Here is a 21294-nt window from a genome sequence, read left to right on the forward strand (position 1 = left end):
AGACCACGTGTATGGCATTGTGTGGGCGAGCTGTTTATTGATGTCAACATTGTGAACGGAGTACCCCATGGTAGGGTTATGGTATGGGCAGGCAAAAGCTACGGACAATGAACAAAATTGCATTTTATCGATGGCAATTTGAATGCACAGAGATACTGTGACGAGATCCAGAGGCCCATTGTCGTGCCATTCATACGCCGAATATTACCTCACGTTTCATCGTGATAATGTATGGCCCCATGAATCAACAGCCTGATCAACTCTATGCGAAGGAGATGTGTCACGCTACATGAGGCAAATAGTGGTCAAACCAGAAACTGACAAACAACCTTTTTTTAGGACGACTGGGGCCAGACGGCTGGGGCGGATGGGGGCTGGGGCAGACGGCTGGGGCAGATGGGTGGTGCAGTATAACATTTAACAACTGGGCAGAACTGCACCAGCAGTAGTGCCACAAACGTCTGCTGTTTGGATGCTGTTTGACGAGAGAGCAACTGAGGATGCAGCACGAAGGAATCCCTCAGCCATAAAGGAGGTCCGATCCTATTTGGAGGCGCCCCTCTTCTCGAAAACGGGACAAATAATTATTGAGAGAGGAAACCGCATCAGCCCCTGAAGTGAGGCAGCTTGCATTTCTGAATGCAAATCTCTCATAAAAGCAAAATATGGTCAGCATTGCTGTGTGCTGCTGGTTATAACATGGCAATAAAGAAGAGAGAGAAAAGAGGGACCAGTTTAATGTTTTAAGTGGGATGCTGGCAGTTTTGCACATTTGTTATTTATTTTTTCTATGATATGGATACATATTCTATTTTGTTCAGATTGTATTTGTTTTGAATTGTTACATTTAAATGCGCTTTGTTTATGTACATTCAAAAGTTATACTTTAAATGCAAATGTTTAATAGCATTCTTTTTTATAACAAACCAATGCATTTTTAAATACATTGTGGTTAAGGTAGAGTGATTTCATTTAATTATTGAAAAGAGCCAGAATGCCCATCACTATTGGCAACACTGTATCCAAGGTGTCAGACTCAACAACAGTTGCTATCCATTGGAGCGCTGTGATTGGTTACCCAAAATTCTGGGACTGGGTTTAGCGAAGGCTCATTTGAATATTCTCCCCAAAGGTCAGAACACAAGAGACCCAGCTCTCTGGCATGTGATCCAGCTCTCAGCAGTAACTGAAAGTGTGTTATCGGGTAAAGAATCATGATCCTAGTCCATAATTACCTTTTTGATGCTATTTATCCAGTCGATCTTCCTCCGTTTGAAGCCATGATTTTGATTTGATTTGATGGACAGTCTTCCTAACCCCACGTACAGTGCATTTGGAAAGTTTTCAGACCCCTTCACTTTTTCCACATTTTGTCACAATACAGGTTTATTATAAAATGGATTTAAAAAAAAAAACATTTTTGTCTTCGATCTACAACAAGATACCCCATAACATCAAATTGGAAACAAGTTTTTAGAATTTTTGCAAATAAATAAAAAACAAAAGTATTCAGACTCTTTGCTATGAGACTCAAAATTGAGCTCTGGTGCATCCTGTTTCCATTCATCATCCTTGATGTTTTTACAATTTGATTGGAGTCCACCTGTGTTATTTTCAATTGATTGGACATGACTTCTTAAATGAAAGAAGTTTGGAACCACCAAGACTCTTCCTAGAGCTGGCAGCCTGGCCAAACTGAGAAATCGGGGGAGAAGGTCCTTGGTCAGGGAGGTGACCAAGAACCCAATGGTCACTCTGACAGAGCTCCAGAATTCTTCTGTGGAGATGGGAGAACCTTCCAGAAGGACAACCATCTCTGCAGCACTTCACCAATCATGCCTTTTATGGTAGAGTGGCCAGACAAAAGCCACTCTTCAGTAAAATCATATGACAGCCCGCTTGGAGTTTTCCAAAAGGAACCTAAAAGACTCTGACCATGAGAAACAAGATTCTCTGGTCTGATGAAACCAAGATTGGACTCTTTGGCTTGAATGCCAAGCATCACATCTAGAGGAAACCTGGCACCATCCCTACGGGGAAGCATGGTGGTGGCAGCATCATGCTTTGGGGATGTTTTTCAGCGGCAGGGACTGGGAGACTAGTCAGGAACAAAGGAAAGATGAACAATGCAAAGTACAGTGAGACCCTTGTTTAAAAACCTGCTTCAGTGCACTCAGGACCTCAGCCTTTTGGGAAGGTTCACCTTTCAACAGGACAACTACCCTAATCATACAGCCAAGACGACGCAGGAGTGGCTTCGGGGCAAGTCTCTGAATGTCCGAGTGGCCCGGCCAGAGCTCGGACTTGAACCCGAACAAACTCCCTGGAGAGACCTGAAAATAGCTGTGCCGTGACGCTCACCATCCAACCTGACAGAGCTTTAGAGAATCTGCAGAGAAGAATGAGAGAAACTCGCCTCCCGGGTGGCGCAGTGGTTAAGGGTGCTGTACTGCAGCGCCAGCTGTGCCATCAGAGACTGGGTTCGCGCCCAGGCTCTGTCGTAACCAGCCGCGACTGGGAGGTCCATGGGGCGACGCACAATTGGCCTAGCGTCGTCCGGGTTAGGGAGGGCTTGGTCGGTGGGGATGTCCTTGTCTCATCGCGCACCAGCGACTCCTGTGGCGGGCCGGGCGCAGTGCGCGCTAACCAAGGTTGCCAGGTGCACGGTCTTTCCTCCGACACATTGGTGCGGCTGGCTTCCGGGTTGGATGCGCGTTGTGTTAAAGAAGCAGTGCGGCTAGGTTGGGTTGTGTATCGGAGGACGCATGACTTTCAACCTTCGTCTCTCCAGGGCCCGTACGGGAGTTGTAATGATGAGACAAGATAGTAGCTACCACAACAATTGGACACCACGAAATTGGGGAGAAAAAGGGGTAAAAATTGTAAAAAAAAATTTTTAAAAGAATGAGAGAAACTCTCCAAATACAGGTGTGCCAATCTTGTAGCGTCATACCCAAGAAGACTTGATGCTGTAATCGCTGCCAAAGGTGCTTCAACAAAGTACTGAGCAAAGGGTCCGAATAGTTATGTAAATGTGATATTTCAGTTCTTTATTTTTTCATACATACAGGGTTTGCTTTTTAATCAATTTTTAGAATAAGGTTGTAACGTAACAATGTGAAAAAGTCAAGGGGTCCAAATACTTTCTGAATGCACAGTATCTACCAGATGGTGAGGCAGGGATGGTGTATCTACCATCATCCCTCCAGACCCCATGCTGAGCTATTTCAGGTGCTGCTGATGAGCATGTGGAGACTCTTGGAGGACTAATTATACAACTAAATGTAAAAGATAACCGGGGAAGAAGAGCAGTGAATGGGCCAGGGGAGCTTTTTAGTGGATTTGATTCATAGCAAAGTGAATTGGTGGGAGAATGGAGAGCCTTTTCGCATGGCAGAGGAAGGGAAAACTTGTCTCTGCTTCTCTGACGGTGGGCAAGTTGTTTTCACCGATGCTCATTTCTTTCAGGAGATCAACAGTGTTTCATTCTCTGTCGCCCTGCCTACATGGCACTTTCTCTCACAACAAATGGGCCTGCAATTAAAATCAATGAGTTGCAACTTTGGACATATTTGCCACCGTGATTGGGGTAATGGGAAGTAGCCTATGTTGTCGTGCGCTCTTTGAAAGGGCTGGTTGGAGGACATCCCGTACAGAACAAAAGGCCCTTGGTTCCATCTGATCACCACAAAGACCAAACGGCTCTTTCTCTCATTGTCTATGTCCACCCACTGTGCATTCTGGGACACCTTTCATTTGGATTGGATGGTTGGTTTTGTGCTTTCAGCCCTGGACATGCCCTGGTCGCAAAGGCCCACAGAGTCAGTATGCATCCTTGTATGCTCCTTTTCCAAACCAGGCTGAACTGTGATATTACTGTTTACAACTTCTAGAATCCCTCAAAGCCCATCTGTAGACTCCCTCCTTGGCCCTGTCCTCTTTTACAGCCACAGAGGTGCTTGTAAACTGCCCACATCAAACACTTACTAGCAGAAGACTTGATACCCAATCATTTTGATCAGAGCAAGGTGTTCAGTTGCCCTGAGGTGCCAGACAAAATTGCTGGAAATCTCTGAGATATCCCCTTAGATGTCTCAGGTAATTTACATGTAAAATGACTAGAGGTCGACCGATTATGATTTTTAGACGTTCCAAAGTTGCGCCTCAGCCAGCAACTGGAGGCCTGCGATGCTAAATGTGTTAATGTTAATGTCAGTTACTGTGAAACCGGCAGTATTTTTTTGCATGACAATAACCAGCAGACAAAATTTCATGACCGCCACAGTCCTGCTAGGGGTTTAAGCATCTCTGTCAAATGTATTTCCTTTTCAGCCTCCTAGTCATTCAAGATAAATAATTACAATTTGACAACAATATTATATCTTTAGTTGAATACAATAAGTTATGTATAGGGAGAGTGTCGCGTGTGGCTCAGTTGGTAGGACTTGGCCAAACCAGGCTGAAACGTAATATTCCTTATTCCATGAACCAACCATGAACTTCTAGAATCCCTCTAGAAGAGCTTCGCACATGCAACGCCAGTGTTGTGGGTTTAATTCTCACGAGTGGCCATTATGAAAAATTATATAAAATATATGCACTCACTACTGTAAATCGCTCTGGATACAAGCCTATGCTTAGTGACAAAAAAATAAAAAGAGAGAGTCCTAGTTTTATACCGTGTAGTCCCCTGTTTTACATGTGCCTACATTATCATGAGCGATAATTCATCAAATGTTGACAGGTGATTTATATGCAATGTCATTCATAATGCTTCAACACGGCATAGTGCCACTAGTCAATGTTTGACATGCACTATGGATGATTTAAGGAGATGCCATGTTCAGTCATGAATAGAATTGTGTTAAATGATCCACTCAGCTCTTTTGCATTCATTTCATGCTTGCCTTGCTTTAATTCCAAATCCTCATCCATTGTTTAAAGTTAGGAATTATACACACTTGAAATTCTGTGTTTCTCATTCATATAAAACCCCCAAAGCTATGGTAGCCTCTAGAAATATCCTTTCGCCTTCAGCTCTCTATGTTGCTGAAGAACCTGGTTGATCTTGTGACTTACAAACATTGACCACCAGCCCTTGGAAGCCCACCATGATGGCACAAATCCCAGCTTCCTTATAGGCCTACCTTACCTGCACTGGACCTACAATCTAAAAAGTTAAATTTAAAGTTGAAGTTTAGAATAAAGAGGCTATGGCTTGGTTACCCATACAGGGGTGAAGGGTGTCTTTGCTGCCCTGTAGCCATAGGGTTCTTCCGGCTTATGGTTGGTTTCTCTCTGGCTACTCAGATACTGAATGCTTATCTCTGCTGTTTCTTCCCTTAACAAATCAGACTAAGCAAAAGCCCTCAACCCCCTCCTCAGTTTATCCCCCTCCTTTCCTGTCCCGCCTGCCCCCATTTGAATGTGCCAGGATGAAAGAGCCTCTCCTGAAACCTTGGGAATATACCTAATCAAGGATTTCTAATAGACCCCACTTAAATCATTAATTTATCAAGATTGGGAAGGCATTTACGCTGATGAATGAAGCCAAGCTCTTGGCTAATTCCACCATTGCATTTTGGAACACACAACGAGCAGCTCTGAGCCCAGTTTAATTGAGTCAGCAGTTAATCAATGATTTGACTCAATCACTGGTATTGGCCAGTTATTGATGGATGCCAAATGGAGGAGTACTCTTTGGGGGATCCTTGGGACAGTTTGGAAAATGCCTATTTTATCCTCTTAAACAAATTTAATCCCAGTCTGTTTTCGTAGCCTGTACTTTACGGTCATTGATGGCTGAGTGGTCATTAAGCTGAGGTGAAATTAGGAATAGTTCTCAACTTTTGCCATAACTGGCCATTGAGGTGTGTTTTGTGGTATTAGATCATTTACTGTATGCCAGTGTAGTTTTATGTTGGCTGACTACTAAAACCAGAATCTCTGGAGACATTAACCAGATTTCCATCTAACCTTTTTATTTGATTGAAGAACAGGCCGGATGGAAACAGCAAATTTGTTGGTAAACTTTCCAAATGCTGACAACACAAACTATGCTAGACTAGGTAGGATATTTTTGTCAGTAAAATTAATTATTCGAGAAATGGTGGTGGAAACATCTTTTATGTGCAAATATTGATATACTAACCATGGTGTTTGAGCCCCACTAAGATTTGGGAAAGCATGCTGTTTATTGGGCTACAGATAAAATAAGTTATGATGAAATTCACAGGGTGGTGAAAGTGCACGGTGATGAGCTTGATCAATTCAAATGTATTTATATAGCCCTTCTTACATCAGCTGATATCTCAAAGTGCTGTACAGAAACCCAGCCTAAAACCCCAAACAGCAAGCAATGCAGGTGTAGAAGCACGGTGGCTAGGAAAAACTCCCTAGAAAGGCCAAAACCTAGGAAGAAACCTAGAGAGGAACCAGGCTATGAGGGGTGGCCAGTCCTCTTCTGGCTGTGCCGGGTGGAGATTATAACAGAACATGGCCAAGATATTCAAATGTTCATAAATGACTAGCATGGTCAAATAATAATAATCACAGTAGTTGTTGAGGGTGCAGCAAGTCAGCACCTTAGGAGTAAATGTCAGTTGGCTTTTCATAGCCAATCATTAGGAGTATCTCTACCACTCCTGTCTCTAGAGAGTTGAAAACAGCAGGTCTGGGTCAGGTAGCACGTCCGGTGAACAGGTCAGGGTTCCATAGCCACAGGCAGAACAGTTGATGTTGATGCTCCTTTAAAATAAATATCAAGGGTATTATTCTGGTGGCATGATAATCGATATTTGGATGTGGTCGAATGTTTTTGTTTTATCTCACTCTTTTGTCCATAATGATCTCATTTTGTAGGCTATACCCACACCGTACCTGCCAGCTATTGGCTAGAGCGCATGTTCCAAGACCAGAGTGGGCACAATCAATACATAACGACATTTTTTGTTGTTGTGCAGTGGTGTGACAATACCATCAGAGGAGTTAAATGCGATGGAAACACATTTGACTTGTATTTTTTATTCGGTACATGGGAATTTAACCGCAATTTTTTTATGTGCACTATGTCATCGCACAGCCTTTTATCCGCAACAGATTATCTATTGCATCTGGCCTATGCCGTTCGGTCCTTGCTCATCCATATATGTATATGTACATATTCTTATCCCATCCCTTTAGATTTTGTGTGTATTAGGTAGTTGTTGTGGAATTGTTAGATTACTTGTTGATATTGCTGCACTGTTGGAACAAGAAGCACAAGCATTTCTCTACACTCGCAATATCATCTGCTAACCATGTGCATGTGGCCAATGAAATTTGATTTGACATGTCAGTTTGATGGCAGCGCATCTCTAGCGCATTTCCTAGTAGTGTGGTCAGCTGTTTGTTCACCCGCAATTGCTAATAACCCATCCGCAACTGTCCAACTATATGCGAAAATTAGGCCCGCACCTGACCCTAACCCAGAAATATAGAAAATGCGCTGTAAGCCTAATTTAGATTGGCCTATGTTTCTGCTTATGATTTCCAACATTTTGGTAGGCTATTTGTTATTCAACTTATCTATAACTGGGTGCATGCAGCTTCTCTTGTCATTACTTGTTGCCCTAGAAGACTAAATAAACCTCACAAGAAAATCTGTCATACATTGATCAGATGAATGCTTCAATCTAGCTGACATCGTTCATTTGTTTAGTCTTTCATCTCTGCCTTTCTTGCACAGCAGAGACTTAGGGACCTGGGAGAAAATGCAAAATTACATCAGTTTGACCTGTTTCACGGGAATGAAAAGCTGTGAAAATGACCCAACATTTCTTGACACAAATGTGGTTGAATTCTATCCGCTTTTATTATGCTGATAAAGATGGCACCTTTACAGACAGTCCCAAACCGCTATTCATTATCTACTACTGTTCCCGAGTGAAAATGTACATTTGGTGTATCTTTTTACTGCAAGAACTGCTTAATTCTGCAGGAGATGATATTATATTCGGCTATGTGAGAGGTTATAGACCTACAGTCAGTTTCCAGATTTCTGTTACTATTCCATTCATTCTATAACACTGCTATCGTCCTCTTTTACCACCTCACCAAATTTTCTCCAAACATTACTGTTCTGGCCCTACCTTTTCTTTATTTTCAACTCTCCCATTTCGCAGCTTTTCTCTTCTTGAATTTAACTCCAACACTGTCCTTTTTGCCTCAGCGGATCGACGTTAACTTTTTCTGGCCAAGTTCCCAAAATCATTTGGCAATTGGCGCATATTTGGCACGCTTACCGTTGGGCCCTAAAGCTTAGGCTTACGAAAGAAAAACATCAATGTAGCCTGTAGATATGAATTGCACTATAATTATACATTTATGGATTTTTAATGCATTGTTTTCTCTTTATTCAACCCACCCGCCTCCCACACGCCCTTCATTCACACAATATTTTGTGGCCCTAAACCCGCCCGCCCCGCAGATATAACCGCAGGGCCTGTGGGTTATGAGTTTAGCCTCACTAGTGTGCAGTCACAGGTACAATTTGTGAAGACTCTAGCATGTCCCCTGTTTCCCTGCTGGTGAATGTGGTGCGCAGTCACAGATAGCAAGTTGTGAAAGACCCTGGCTTTGCCTGGCAGTGTGTCAAGGCAGCATCTCCATGCTCCATCTCTGGGTTATTGATTAGTAACAGGGCTCATTCATCCTAGAGTGGCGTTCAGCAGCTGTAATGAACCACCATAGACCAGCACTTCCAACCCTCACTTCCAAAGCACCTGGAGATCCTATTTGTGCTTCAACGTGATCATTCACCTTTTCCTCCTTCAGAAAGTATTCACACCCCTTGACTTTTTCCACAGTCGTTGTTACAGCCTGAATTTAAAATCGCTTGAATTGAGATTTTCTGGTCACCCACCAACACACAATACCCCATAATTCCACTTTGACATTATGTTTAGAAATCAATGAAAAGCTGAAATGTCTTGAGTCAATAAGTATTTACCCCCTTTGTTAAGGCAAACTAAAATACAGTTGAAGTTGGACGTTTACATAGTGGGGAGAACAAGTATTTGATACACTGTCGATTTTGCAGGTTTTCCTACTTACAAAGCATGTAGAGGTCTGTACTTTTTATCATGGGTACACTTCAGCTGTGAGAGACGGAATCTAAAAAAAAAAACAAGAAAATCACATTGTATAATTTTAATTAATTTGCATTTTAGCAACCAAGCTTCTTGACTGATGTCTTGAGATGTTGCTTCAATATATCCACATAGCTTCATGAGGATGGAAAATTATCTATTTTGTGAAGTGCACCAGTCCCCCCTGCAGCAAAGCACCCCCACAACATGATGCTGCCACCCCCATGCTTCACGGTTGGGATGATGTTCTTCGGCTTGCAAGCCTCCCCCTTTTTCCTCAGTTTCATCAGACCAGAGGACATTTCCCCAAAAAGTATGATCTTTGTCCTCCTGTGCAGTTGCAAACCATAGTCTGGCTTTTTTATGGTGGTTTTGGAGTAGTGGCTTCTTCCTTGCTGAGCGACCTTTCAGGTTATGTCGATATAGGACTCGTTTTACTGTGGATATAGATACTTTTGTACCTGTTTCCTCCAGCATCTTCACAATATCCTTTGCTGTTGTTCTGGGATTGATTTGCACTTTTCGCACCAAAGTATGTTCATCTCTAGGAGACAGAACGCGTCTCCTTCCTGAGCGGTATGATGGCTGCTTGGTCCTATGGTGTTTATACTTGCGTACTATTGTTTGTACAAATGAACATGGTACCTTCAGGCATTTGGAAATTGCTCCCAAGGATGAACCAGACTTGTAAAGGTCTACAATTTGTTTTTGAGGTCTTGGCTCATTTCGTTTGATTTTCCCATGATGTCAAGCAAAGAGGCACTGAGTTTGAAGGTAGGCCTTGAAATATATCCACTTGACTCAAATTATGTCAATTAGCCTATTAGAAGCTTCTAAAGCCATGACATAATTTTCAGGAGTTTTCCCAGCAGTATAAAGGCACAGTCAACTTAGTGTATGTAAACTTCTGACCCACTGGAATTGTGATACAGTGAATTATAAGTGAAATAATCTGTCTGTAAACAATTGTTGGAAACATTATTTGTCATGCACGAAGTAGATGTCCTAACCGACTTGCCAAAACTATACATTGTTCACAAGAATTTGTTGGAGTGGTTGAAAAACAAGTTTTAATGACTCCAACCTAAGTGTATGTAAACTTCCGACTTCAACTGTAAGTTCAGGGGTAAAAATGTGCTTTACAAGTCACATAAGTTGCATGGACTCACTGTGTTCAATACAAGTGTTTCCATGATTTTTGTAATGGCTACCTTATCCCTGTATCCCACACACACAATTATCTGTAATGTCCCTCAGTCGAGCAGTACATTTCAAACACAGATTCAACTAGGGAGGTGTTCAATGCCTCCAAAAAAGGGCACCTATTGGCAGATGGGTAAAAATACAAAAGCAGACATTGAATATCCCTTTGAGCATAATTTAAGTTAATTACACCCAGTCAGTACAAAGATACAGGCGCCCTTCCTAACTCCGTTGCCTGAGAGGAAGGAAACCGCTCAGGGATTTCACCATGAGGCCAATGGTGACTTTAAAACAATTACAGAGTTTAATGGCTGTGATATGAGAACTGTGGATGGATCAACAACATTGTAGTTACTCCACAATACTAACCTAATTGACAGTGTGAAAAGAATGAAGTCTGTACAGAATAAAAATATATTCCAAAACATGCATCCTGTTTGCAACAGGTATTAAAGTAATACTGCAAAAAAATGGAGCAAAGCAATTCACTTTTTGTCTTGATTACAAAGTGTTATATTTGGGGCAAATCCAATACAACACATTATTGAGTATCACTCTCCATATTTTCAAGCATAGTAGTGGCTGCATCATGTTATAGAAATGCTTGTAATTGTTAAAGGACTGGGGAGTTTTTCAGGATAAAACAGGAATGGAGCTAAGCACAAGCAAAATCCTAGAGAGAAACCTGGTTCAGTATGCTTTTCACTAGACACTGGGAGATGTATACACTTTTCAGCAGAACAATAACCTGAAACACAAGACCAAATCTACACTTGAGTTGCTTACCAAGAAGACAATGAATGTTCCTGAGTGGCCGAGTTACAATTTTGACTTAAATCTACTTGAAAATCTATGACAAGACATTAAAATTGTCTAGCAATAACCAACAGCCAATTTGACAGAGCTTGAATAATTTTGAAAATAATTATGGGCTAATGTTGAACAATCCAGGTGTGGAAAGCTCTTAGAGATTTAGCCAGAAAGATTCACAGCTATAATCGCTGCCAAAGGTGCCTCTACAAAGTCCTGACTCGAGGGTGTAAATACTTACGTAAAATGAGATATTTCTGTATTTTATATTTTATACACTTTTTAAAAACATGTCACTTTGTCATTATGGGGTATTGTGTGTAGATGGGTGAGATGGAAAACATATACTTAGGCTGTAACACAACAACGTGGAATAAGTCAAGGGTTATGGATACTTTCTGAAGGCATTGTTTTCCATTGGAATATTGGCTGGTGTTGACTAATAAGATTGCCATATTTCTCACCTGTCTGCTCTGTGTGGTTCTAAGAGATCTACAAACCTCTGACTTTTGTGTGTGTGGTTCTTGACATCCATCTGACTTGGTTGTGTCTGTCTGTGTCCTCAGAGATCCGTGCCCAGCTGGTGGAGCAGCAGAAATGCCTGGACCAGCAGACAGAGATGAGGGTGCAGCTCCTCCAGGACCTGCAGGACTTCTTCAGGAAGAAGTCCGAGATTGAGATGGAGTACTCCAGGAACCTGGAGAAACTGGCAGAGAGGTTCATGGCTAAGACTCGGAGCACCAAGGACCACCAGCAGTACAAGTGGGTACAAGTGTATATATGTCTTGTATGTGTTTTTCTCTTTTCCTGGGTCTGTGTCGATCTCTATCCCTGACTTGGGGGCTGTCTGCCTGGGTCTAGGTCTGAGACTTATGTCTTTATGTCTCGGTTTATGTCTTTCTTCTGTACAAGTTAAGTCACTGGATGGTACTGTCGCTGTCTGAAATATGCCTCTCTCAGGTTCAGTGTTCATGAATACCTGTTGCATTAGGCAACCAGAATCAGTGTCATATTTGATTATATGTTCATGGCTATCAATCTGGAAAATACATTCAACTTTGATTACAATGTTGACCCGGCAAATCAATAAATGTTTTTTTATTATAATCAGTCTGGTCACACACACCCACCCACCCACCAGCAGCGCTCAATGATTCCTTTTCCTATTCATTTCTCATTATCAAACTGCATAAGACATTTAATTGTCATGTCATTCTACTAATTTCCTCTCCTCCATTAGACGACTGAAATCGATTTAGACGGGCGGGTTTTATTTCCCCTTTTTTTCATAAATGTTCAAATGTATGTGTTCCCAATATGAATAAATGAACAATAATTATTGAAAAGCAATATCCTATGAAGGCAGGCTGTTACACCAGGAGCTCCAGCAATAAATATCCATATCCTCTATTTTCCCCTTTAGCCCATTCTGCATAATGTCCCTTTTGTTCATGGGTACTTCTGAGGGTTAGCATGGGTAGCCCTATATTTCAAATACTTTCCCCCATCACAATTCACAAACTGTCACCCTCTGTCAATGTGTAGATGGTATTTCCAGCACCATGTGAATTATGTAAGTGGAGAAACTCCAATGAACGAACTGATACCTCCCAGAATGGGTTATAGATTTTCTGAGTTAAAAAATGGATATCAGATGATCATATCATGACTGCTCACGCTCTCCAATGGTGACCAGATCCATAATACAGAATACATGGAATGGTGAGAGGAACCCTAGTTCTATAATCATTCTTGTGGAGAATAACCTAACTATGTCTATAGTGAGTTGGTCTCGGTCTGATGTAGTCTAACCACAAATGAGACAAGACCTGAAATGACAAAAGATGAAAATGTGTTAATCAATTGAAGTATGATCACACTGTAAGAGAAGACCTATCCCTCAATCTCTTTCCCATGTCTTGTTTCTTTACCCCCTCTCTGTGTGGTAAAGCACCGTTTGACTCTGGCCTGATGCCATTGATGAGCCGTATTGGAATGTTGACACAGTCGAGCAATGCTGTACTTGGGGTCTCATTATGCTGGAGGATACTGCTTATGGAAAAGGAAACATTAGCATATTGTTTGAACTTGCGGCGGGGACCAAAAAATAAAACGTCTGTTTGCCCTACTCTGTGTCCTCAAATAGGCCTCTACTGAGTCTACTGCGCCTGAAAACCACAATGGCTCTACCAGCTGTGTGTGCAGGACTGGGAGACTGAGGAGAATATGATGGCATGGATCGCTAGCTGTGGATTTCACCGTGTGATATAGAGTCCAGTCTGTTCATTTGTAGGGTAAACATTTGTCGAGCGGCATATTTCGGTGCTCTGTAAATGCCAAACGTTTGACTAACAGTGAATGCCCTGCTGCCGGGTTTTAAGACGTGGCCTATTTATTTTTTGTGATTGTATAAACAAGGTTAATACAGAACAGCTTATGTATTTTCCACATTCTCTAGGATGTTTCCTTTGGAACGACTTGAGGTTGAAAAAGTGTACTTACGTCTGACTCTGAGCTTCATGGCCTAACGTTAGTGCAGTGCCTCAGCCTAGCTTGGGCTGGCTGTGTGTGTGTGTAATAAAATGGATTAGCTTTAAAATGTGCTCTTTAAATCACTGGCTAATTAGCTGGCATTTCCACACTGGAGAGCAGTGAATACTGACAAGCTGCGTGCAGTTAGGCTGCTAACTGCTGCTAACTGAGTTGAGCATTGTCACAGATTTCTTATGAAGTTGTTCCACATTTGACAGGAAGCCAAGTTATGTTCATTCAGTTTAAGTTGGTCAAATAATAAAAATCACCAGAGAAGTTGGAGAAGTCAAGTCTTTGTCAGGTAAAGTAGGATGCTTTGTACTAGCCCTGATGTCTGGCCCCGGTTTCCTCCATTTGGAGAAAGAGAGTCAGAGGGGCTATGGTACATTTCAGTGTCCAGGACAAGGAATGTCTCGTCAGCCATGTTTTTCTACTCTATCGGGTCGCTTTTAGGAGTGAGATAAAGTGACTGTTTGTAAGGAAGTACACAATTTGTGCTACCTATGTGATTATTGCTACAGCACCTCAGTTGTCCCAGAAGCGATCTTGCTAGGGTACAGCTCTGCAGCAGCGGTAGGCTGTAGGGATGTTATTTTAGCTTGATAGCGTTAGCTAGCGCTAGTTGGCTGTACCTGCGCAAAAACACCAGTATTTTTCATCCTATAGTTTGTTTTCCATCTTCCTTTTAAATAGTGAGCCAACATGTTTTCAGCACTTTTAATATCCCTGACTGATCAAAACATTGTACACTCAGTGCATGACCTACACTGACCAGGTAAATCCAGGTGAAAGCTATGATCCCTTATTGATGTCACTTGTTAAATCCACTTCAATCAGTGTAGATGAAGGGGAGGAGACCCGTTAAAGATTTTTGAGCCTTGAGACAATTAAGACATGGATTGTGTATGTGTGCCATTCAGAGCGTGAATGGGCAAGACAAAAGATTTAAGTGCCTTTGAACTGGGTATGGTAGTAGGTGCCAGGCGCATCGGTTTGTATCAAGAACTGCAGCACTGCTGGGTTAACTATGAATGCTGAGATAGCTATGGACTGGTGGCAAATGTAGTTAATATATTTTATGATATACAGTACCAGTCAAAGGTTTGGACACCTACTCATTCAAGGGTTTTTCTTTATTTTAACTATTTTCTACATTATAGAATAATAGTGAAGACCTTCAACAATGAAATGACACATATGAAATCATGTAGTAACCAAAAAAAGTGTTAAACAAATCAAAATATTTGAGATTCTTCAAAGTAGCCACCCTTTGCCTTGATAACTTTGTACACTCTTGGTCTTCTCTCAACAAGCTTCATGAGGAATGCTTTTCCAACAGTCTTGAAGGAGTTCCTACAAATGCTGAGCACAGATTTCCACCGGTCTAATGTCTATTGCTCGTGTTTCTTGGCCCAAGCAAGTCTCTTCTTATTGGTGTACTTTAGTAGGGGTTTCTTTGCAGCAATGCGACCATGAAGGCCTGATTCACACAGTCTCCTCTGAACAGTTGATGTTGAGATGTCTGTTACTTGAACTCTGAAGCACTTATTTGGTAACTCTAATGTATTTATCCTCTTCAGCAGAGGTAACTCTGGGTCTTCCTTTCATGTGGCAGTCCTCATAAGAGGCAGTTTTATCATAGTGCTTGATGGTTTTTGCGTTCTTTATTTTCATTTTTTTTAAATTTCACCTTTATTTAACCAGGTAGGCCAGTTGAGAACAAGTTCTCATTTACAACTGCGACCTGGCCAAGATAAAGCATAGCAGTTAGACACATACAACAACACAGAGTTACACATGGAATGAACAAAACATACTGTCAATAATACAGTTGTAAAAAAATAAAACAAAGTCTATATACAGTGAGTGCAAATTAGGTCAAATAAGGGAGTTAAGGCAATAACTAGGCCATGGTGGCAAAGTAATTACAATATGGCAATTAAACACTGGAATGGTAGACGTGCAAGTAGAGATACTGTGGTGCAAAAGGAGCAAAATAAATAAATACAGTATGGGGATGAGGTAGATAGATGGGCTGTATACAGATAAGATAAGGGAGGTAAGGCAATAAATAGGCCGTAGTGACGAAATAATCACAATTTAACACTTAAACACGGGTGATGGATGTGCAGAAGATGAATGTGCAAGTAGAGATACTGGGGTGCAAAGGAGCAAAAAAAGTAAAAATAAATAACAGTATGGGGATGAGGTATTTACAGATGGGCTATGTACAGGTGCAGTGATCTGTGAGCTGCTCTGACAGCTGATGCTTGAAGTTAGTGAGGGAGATATGAGTCTCCAGCTTCAGTGATTTTTGCAATTCGTTCCAGTCATTGGCAGCAGAGAACTGGAAGGAAAGGCGGCCGAAGGAGGAATTGGCTTTGGGGGTGACCAGTGAAATATATATACCTGCTGGAGCGTGTGCTATGGGTGCTATGGTGACCAGTGAAATATATACCTGCTGGAGCGCGTGCTACGGGTGGGTGCTGCTAAGGTGACCAGTGAGCTGAGATAAGATGGTGCTTTACCTAGCAAAGAGTTTTATAGATGACCTGGAGCCAGTGGGTTTGGCGCCGAATATGAAGCGAGGGCCAGCCAACGAGAATATACATGTCGCAGTGGTGGGTAGTATATGCGGCTTTGGTGACAAAATGGATGGCACTGTGATAGACTGCATCCAATTTGCTGGGTAGAGTGTTGGAAGCTATTTTGTAAATGACATTGCCGAAGTCAAGGATTGGTAGGATAGTCAGTTTTACTAGGGTATGTTTGGCAGCATGAGTGATGGATGCTTTGTTGCGAAATAGGAAGCCGATTCTAGATTTAATTTTGGATTGGAGATGCTTCATGTGAGTCCGGAAGGAGAGTTTACAGTATAACCAGACACCTAGGTATTGTGTTGTCCCAATAAGTCAGAACCGTCCAGAGTAGTGATGCTGGACGGGTGGGCAGGTGGGGGCAGTGATCGCTTGAAGAGCATGCATTTAGTTTTATTTGCATTTAACAGCAGTTGGAGGCCACGGAAGGAGAATTGTATGGCATTGAAGCTCTTGAAGAAACTTTCAAAGTTCTTTAAATTTTCTGCCGGATTGACTGACCATCATGTCTTAAACTAATGATGGACTGTCATTTCTCCTGGTTTATTTATTTATTTGAGCTGCTAACATAATTGCAAAAGGATTTTCTAATGATCAATTAGCCTTTTAAAATGAGAAACTTGGATTAACTTGGACACAACGTGCCACTGGAACACAGGAGTGATGGTTGCTGATAATGGGCCTCTGTACGCCTATGTACAGTGCCTTGCGAAAGTATTCGGCCCCCTTGAACTTTGCAACCTTTTGCCACATTTCAGGCTTCAAACATAAAGATATAAAACTGTATTTTTTTGTGAAGAATCAACAACAAGTGGGACAATCATGAAGTGGAACGACATTTATTGGATATTTCAAACTTTTTTAACAAATCAAAAACTGAAAAATTGGGTGTGCAAAATGATTCAGCCCCCTTAAGTTAATACTTTGTAGCTTGGGGTATGTCTCTATCAGTTTTGCACATCGAGAGACTGAAATGTTTTCCCATTCCTCCTTGCAAAACAGCTCGAGCTCAGTGAGGTTGGATGGAGAGCATTTGTGAACAGCAGTTTTCAGTTCTTTCCACAGATTCTCGATTGGATTCAGGTCTGGACTTTGACTTGGCCATTCTAACACCTGAATATGTTTATTTTTGAACCATTCCATTGTAGATTTTGCTTTATGTTTTGGATCATTGTCTTGTTGGAAGACAAATCTCCGTCCCAGTCTCAGATCTCCGTCCCAGTCTTTTGCAGACTCCATCAGGTTCTTCCAGAATTGTCCTGTATTTGGCTCCATCCATCTTCCCATCAATTTTAACCATCTTCCCTGTCCCTGCTGAAGAAAAGCAGGCCCAAACCATGATGCTGCCACCACCATGTTTGACAGTGGGGATGGTGTGTTCAGCTGTGTTGCTTTTACGCCAAACATAACATTTTGCATTGTTGCCAAAAAGTTCAATTTTGGTTTCATCTGACCAGAGCACCTTCTTCCACATGTTTGGTGTGTCTCCCAGTTGGCTTGTGGCAAACTTTAAATTACACTTTTTATGGATATCTTTAAGAAATGGCTTTCTTCTTGCCACTCTTCCATAAAGGCCAGATTTGTGCAATATACGACTGATTGTTGTCCTATGGACAGAGTCTCCCACCTCAGCTGTAGATCTCTGCAGTTCATCCAGAGTGATCATGGGCCTCTTGGCTGCATCTCTGATCAGTCTTCTCCTTGTATGAGCTGAAAGTTTAGAGGGACGGCCAGGTCTTGGTAGATTTGCAGTGGTCTGATACTCCTTCCATTTCAATATTATCGCTTGCACAGTGCTCCTTGGGATGTTTAAAGCTTGGGAAATATTTTTGTATCCAAATCCGGCTTTAAACTTCTTCACAACAGTATCTCGGACCTGCCTGGTGTGTTCCTTGTTCTTCATGATGCTCTCTGCGCTTTTAACGGACCTCTGAGAATATCACAGTGCAGGTGCATTTATACGGAGACTTGATTACACACAGGTGGATTGTATTTATCATCATTAGTCATTTAGGTCAACATTGGATCATTCAGAGATCCTCACTGAACTTCTGGAGAGAGTTTGCTGCACTGAAAGTAAAGGGGCTGAATAATTTTGCACACCCAATTTTTCAGTTTTTGATTTGTTAAAAAAGTTTGAAATATCCAATAAATGTCGTTCCACTTCATGATTGTGTCCCACTTGTTGTTGATTCTTCACAAAAAAATACAGTTTTATATCTTTATGTTTGAAGCCTGAAATGTGGCAAAAGGTCGCAAAGTTCAAGGGGGCCGAATACTTTCGCAAGGCACTGTAGATATTCCATACAAAATCAGCTGTTTCCAGCTACAATAGTCATTTACAACAATAACAATCTCAACACTGTATTTCTGATCAATTTTATTTTATTTTAATGGCCAAAAGTTGTGCTTATCTTTCAAAAACAAGGACATTTCTAAGTGACCCCAAATTTTTCCTCCTCAATCTACACACTACCCCATAATGACAAAGAGAAAACATTTTTTTTTGTTGAGATTTTAGCTAATGCATTAAAATAAAAATATTTTATTATTTACATAAGTATTCAAGAAATTGTAATTGAGCTCAGGTGCATCCTGTTTCCATTGATCATCCTTGATGTTTTTACAACTTGATTGGAGTCCACCTGTGGTACATTAAATTGATTGGACATGATTTGGAAAGGCACACACTTGTCTATACAGTGCATGTCAGAGCAATAACCAAGCCCTGATGTCGAAGGAATTGTCCGTAGAGCTCAGAAACAGGATTGTGTCAAGGCACAGATCTGGGGAAGGGAACAAAAACACATAAACAGCTGCAGCATTGAAGGTCCCCAAGAACACAGTTGCCTCCATCATTCTTAAATGGAAGATGTTTGGAACCAGCAAGACTCTTCCTAGAGCTGGCCACCCAGCCAAACTGAGCAATTGTGGGATTAAGGCCTTGGTCAGGGAGGTGACCAAGAACATGATGGTCACTCTGACAGAGCTCCAGAGTTCCTCTGTGGAGATGGGTGAACCTTCCAGAAGGACAACCATCTCTGCAGCACTCAACCAATCAGGTCTTTATGGTAGAGTGGCACCTAAATGCCTCAGATCGTGAGAAGCAAGATTTTTAAAACTATTTACCTTAATACCAAGCGTCACATTTGGTTAATACCAAGCGTCACGTTTGGAGGAAACCAGGCACCGCTCATCACCTGGCCAATACCATCCCTACGGTGAGGCATGGTGGTGGCAGCATCATGCTGTGGGGATGTTTTTCAGCGGCAGTGACTGGGAGACTAGTCAGGATCGAGGGAAAGATGGCCCATCCACAGCTCAGACTTGAACCCGATCAAAAATCTCTGGAGAGACCTGAAAATAGCTGTACAGCGATGCTCCCCAACCAGCCTGACAGAGCTTGAGAGGATCTGCAGAGAAGAATGGGAGAAACTCCCCAAATACAGGTGTGCCAAGCTTGTAGCGTGATACCCAAAGTCTCGAGGCTGTAATTGCTGCCAACAAAGTACTGAGTAAAGGGTCTGAATACTTATGTAAATGTGATATTTCGGTTTTTTGTTTTTGAATTAATTTGCACGCAAAAAATATGTTTTTGCTTTGTCATTATGGGGTATTGTGTGTAGATTGGGGGGGCAGTTTAATCCATTTTAGAATAAGGCTGTGACGGACATTTTTTGGGGATAAATTCAAGGGGTCTGATTACTTTCCGAAGGCACTATATATTCTTTAGGGGGTAGATCAGCTTTAATATTGCAGATAGATTGTAGCTTCTATCAATATATTTGTCTGCGTCACTTCCAATCTCCCATATATTATTTATATCTAGTTTATTTGTTATATACTGTCCTTTATTATTTTCCCCTAACCCTACCACCCCTCCCCTAATTGGTGTAAACTAATGGACAACCACTATTAGGCTTCTACTTCCAGCTTATACATACTATAAACATGATATATTTGCCAAAGTGTGTGTGTGTGTGTGTGTGTGTGTGTGTGTGTGTGTGTGGATTGATGAGGGAGAAAAAATCAAACTGACTGTTTTCCTGTGTGGACAGTACTCTCTCATCATAGCTCCCCTCCAGAGCAGACAGGCACCATATCACCCTATAAGCCCCAGCTGGGTCAGCAGCTCTTTTACCCACTTCTCTCTTTACCTCCCAGAATGCAGTGGGAGAGAGCAACATCAGGCCCCACAGCAGAGTGGCCAGAGCCCTGTCCTAGGGAGTGACAGTCAGTCAGTCAATGACAGTACCATTGCTGTTTGCAAAATGAACACATTAAACACACACACATTATGCAGTACTGTTTGTTTAGGGAATGTCAGAGGGATGGAATGGAGAGGGGTATAATTGAATTATTTATATAGCCAAGGCCACCCCTGAAAGGGAGCGACTTGAATAGACAACATTTATTTCCCCCATCAAACAAAGCGAATCGGTCAAAGAGACCTCCCTTTTTGTGTCTCATAGGATTTAAATGACCTTTCATTCGTGGTGAAATTATCCAAATATACACTAAACACTCCCAATTTCAGATAGTAGCTGTCATTCCATTCCTTTGTAAATATAATATGTATAACATTATGTAATATCATAATATAATAAACCATTTAGCAAACATTTCTTCCCAAATCGAATTACAATCATGCGTGCATACATATTTCTTATGGGTGGCCTCAGCATGAATCTGAGCTGAATCAAACCCACAATACTTGTGTTGGAAACACCATGCTCAACCCACTAAGCGACAGAGGACCAACTGTTTACTGTATCAGCTGACATTATAGCCTCACTCACCAGGCAATTAATTAGCCTACTAACTATAACAGTTTGCAATCCACCCAGAGCGAAACTTCCATTAAAGCTAGTGAGGCGGCTTATTAATGAAAAAGTCTTATCATAAAGGACTTTGCTATTTCAGATAAGGCCTATGCTGCTGTGTAAAGACACTGCATAGTGGGATTAATTATCCTTACTTGTCGCTACTGTAAGAAGTGACAGTTTTATATGGTTATAATGGCT

General features: G+C 41.7%; 1 protein-coding gene across 5 annotated transcripts in view; it reads left to right on the forward strand.

Moving 5' to 3' along the window:
• Positions 1 to 21294, forward strand: part of LOC110497968 (SLIT-ROBO Rho GTPase-activating protein 1) — a 156243-nt gene that overhangs the window by 40321 nt on the left and 94628 nt on the right. For all 5 annotated transcript variants that reach the window (XM_036957189.1, XM_036957190.1, XM_036957193.1 and 2 more), the window contains exon 2: positions 11708 to 11903. In XM_036957189.1, coding sequence (XP_036813084.1) covers positions 11708 to 11903 — 196 coding nt within the window. The remainder of the gene's footprint in view (positions 1 to 11707; positions 11904 to 21294) is intronic.

Source organism: Oncorhynchus mykiss, chromosome 2, assembly GCF_013265735.2.
Source record: "Oncorhynchus mykiss isolate Arlee chromosome 2, USDA_OmykA_1.1, whole genome shotgun sequence".
In the NCBI taxonomy this organism is placed as follows: Eukaryota; Metazoa; Chordata; class Actinopteri; order Salmoniformes; family Salmonidae; genus Oncorhynchus; species Oncorhynchus mykiss.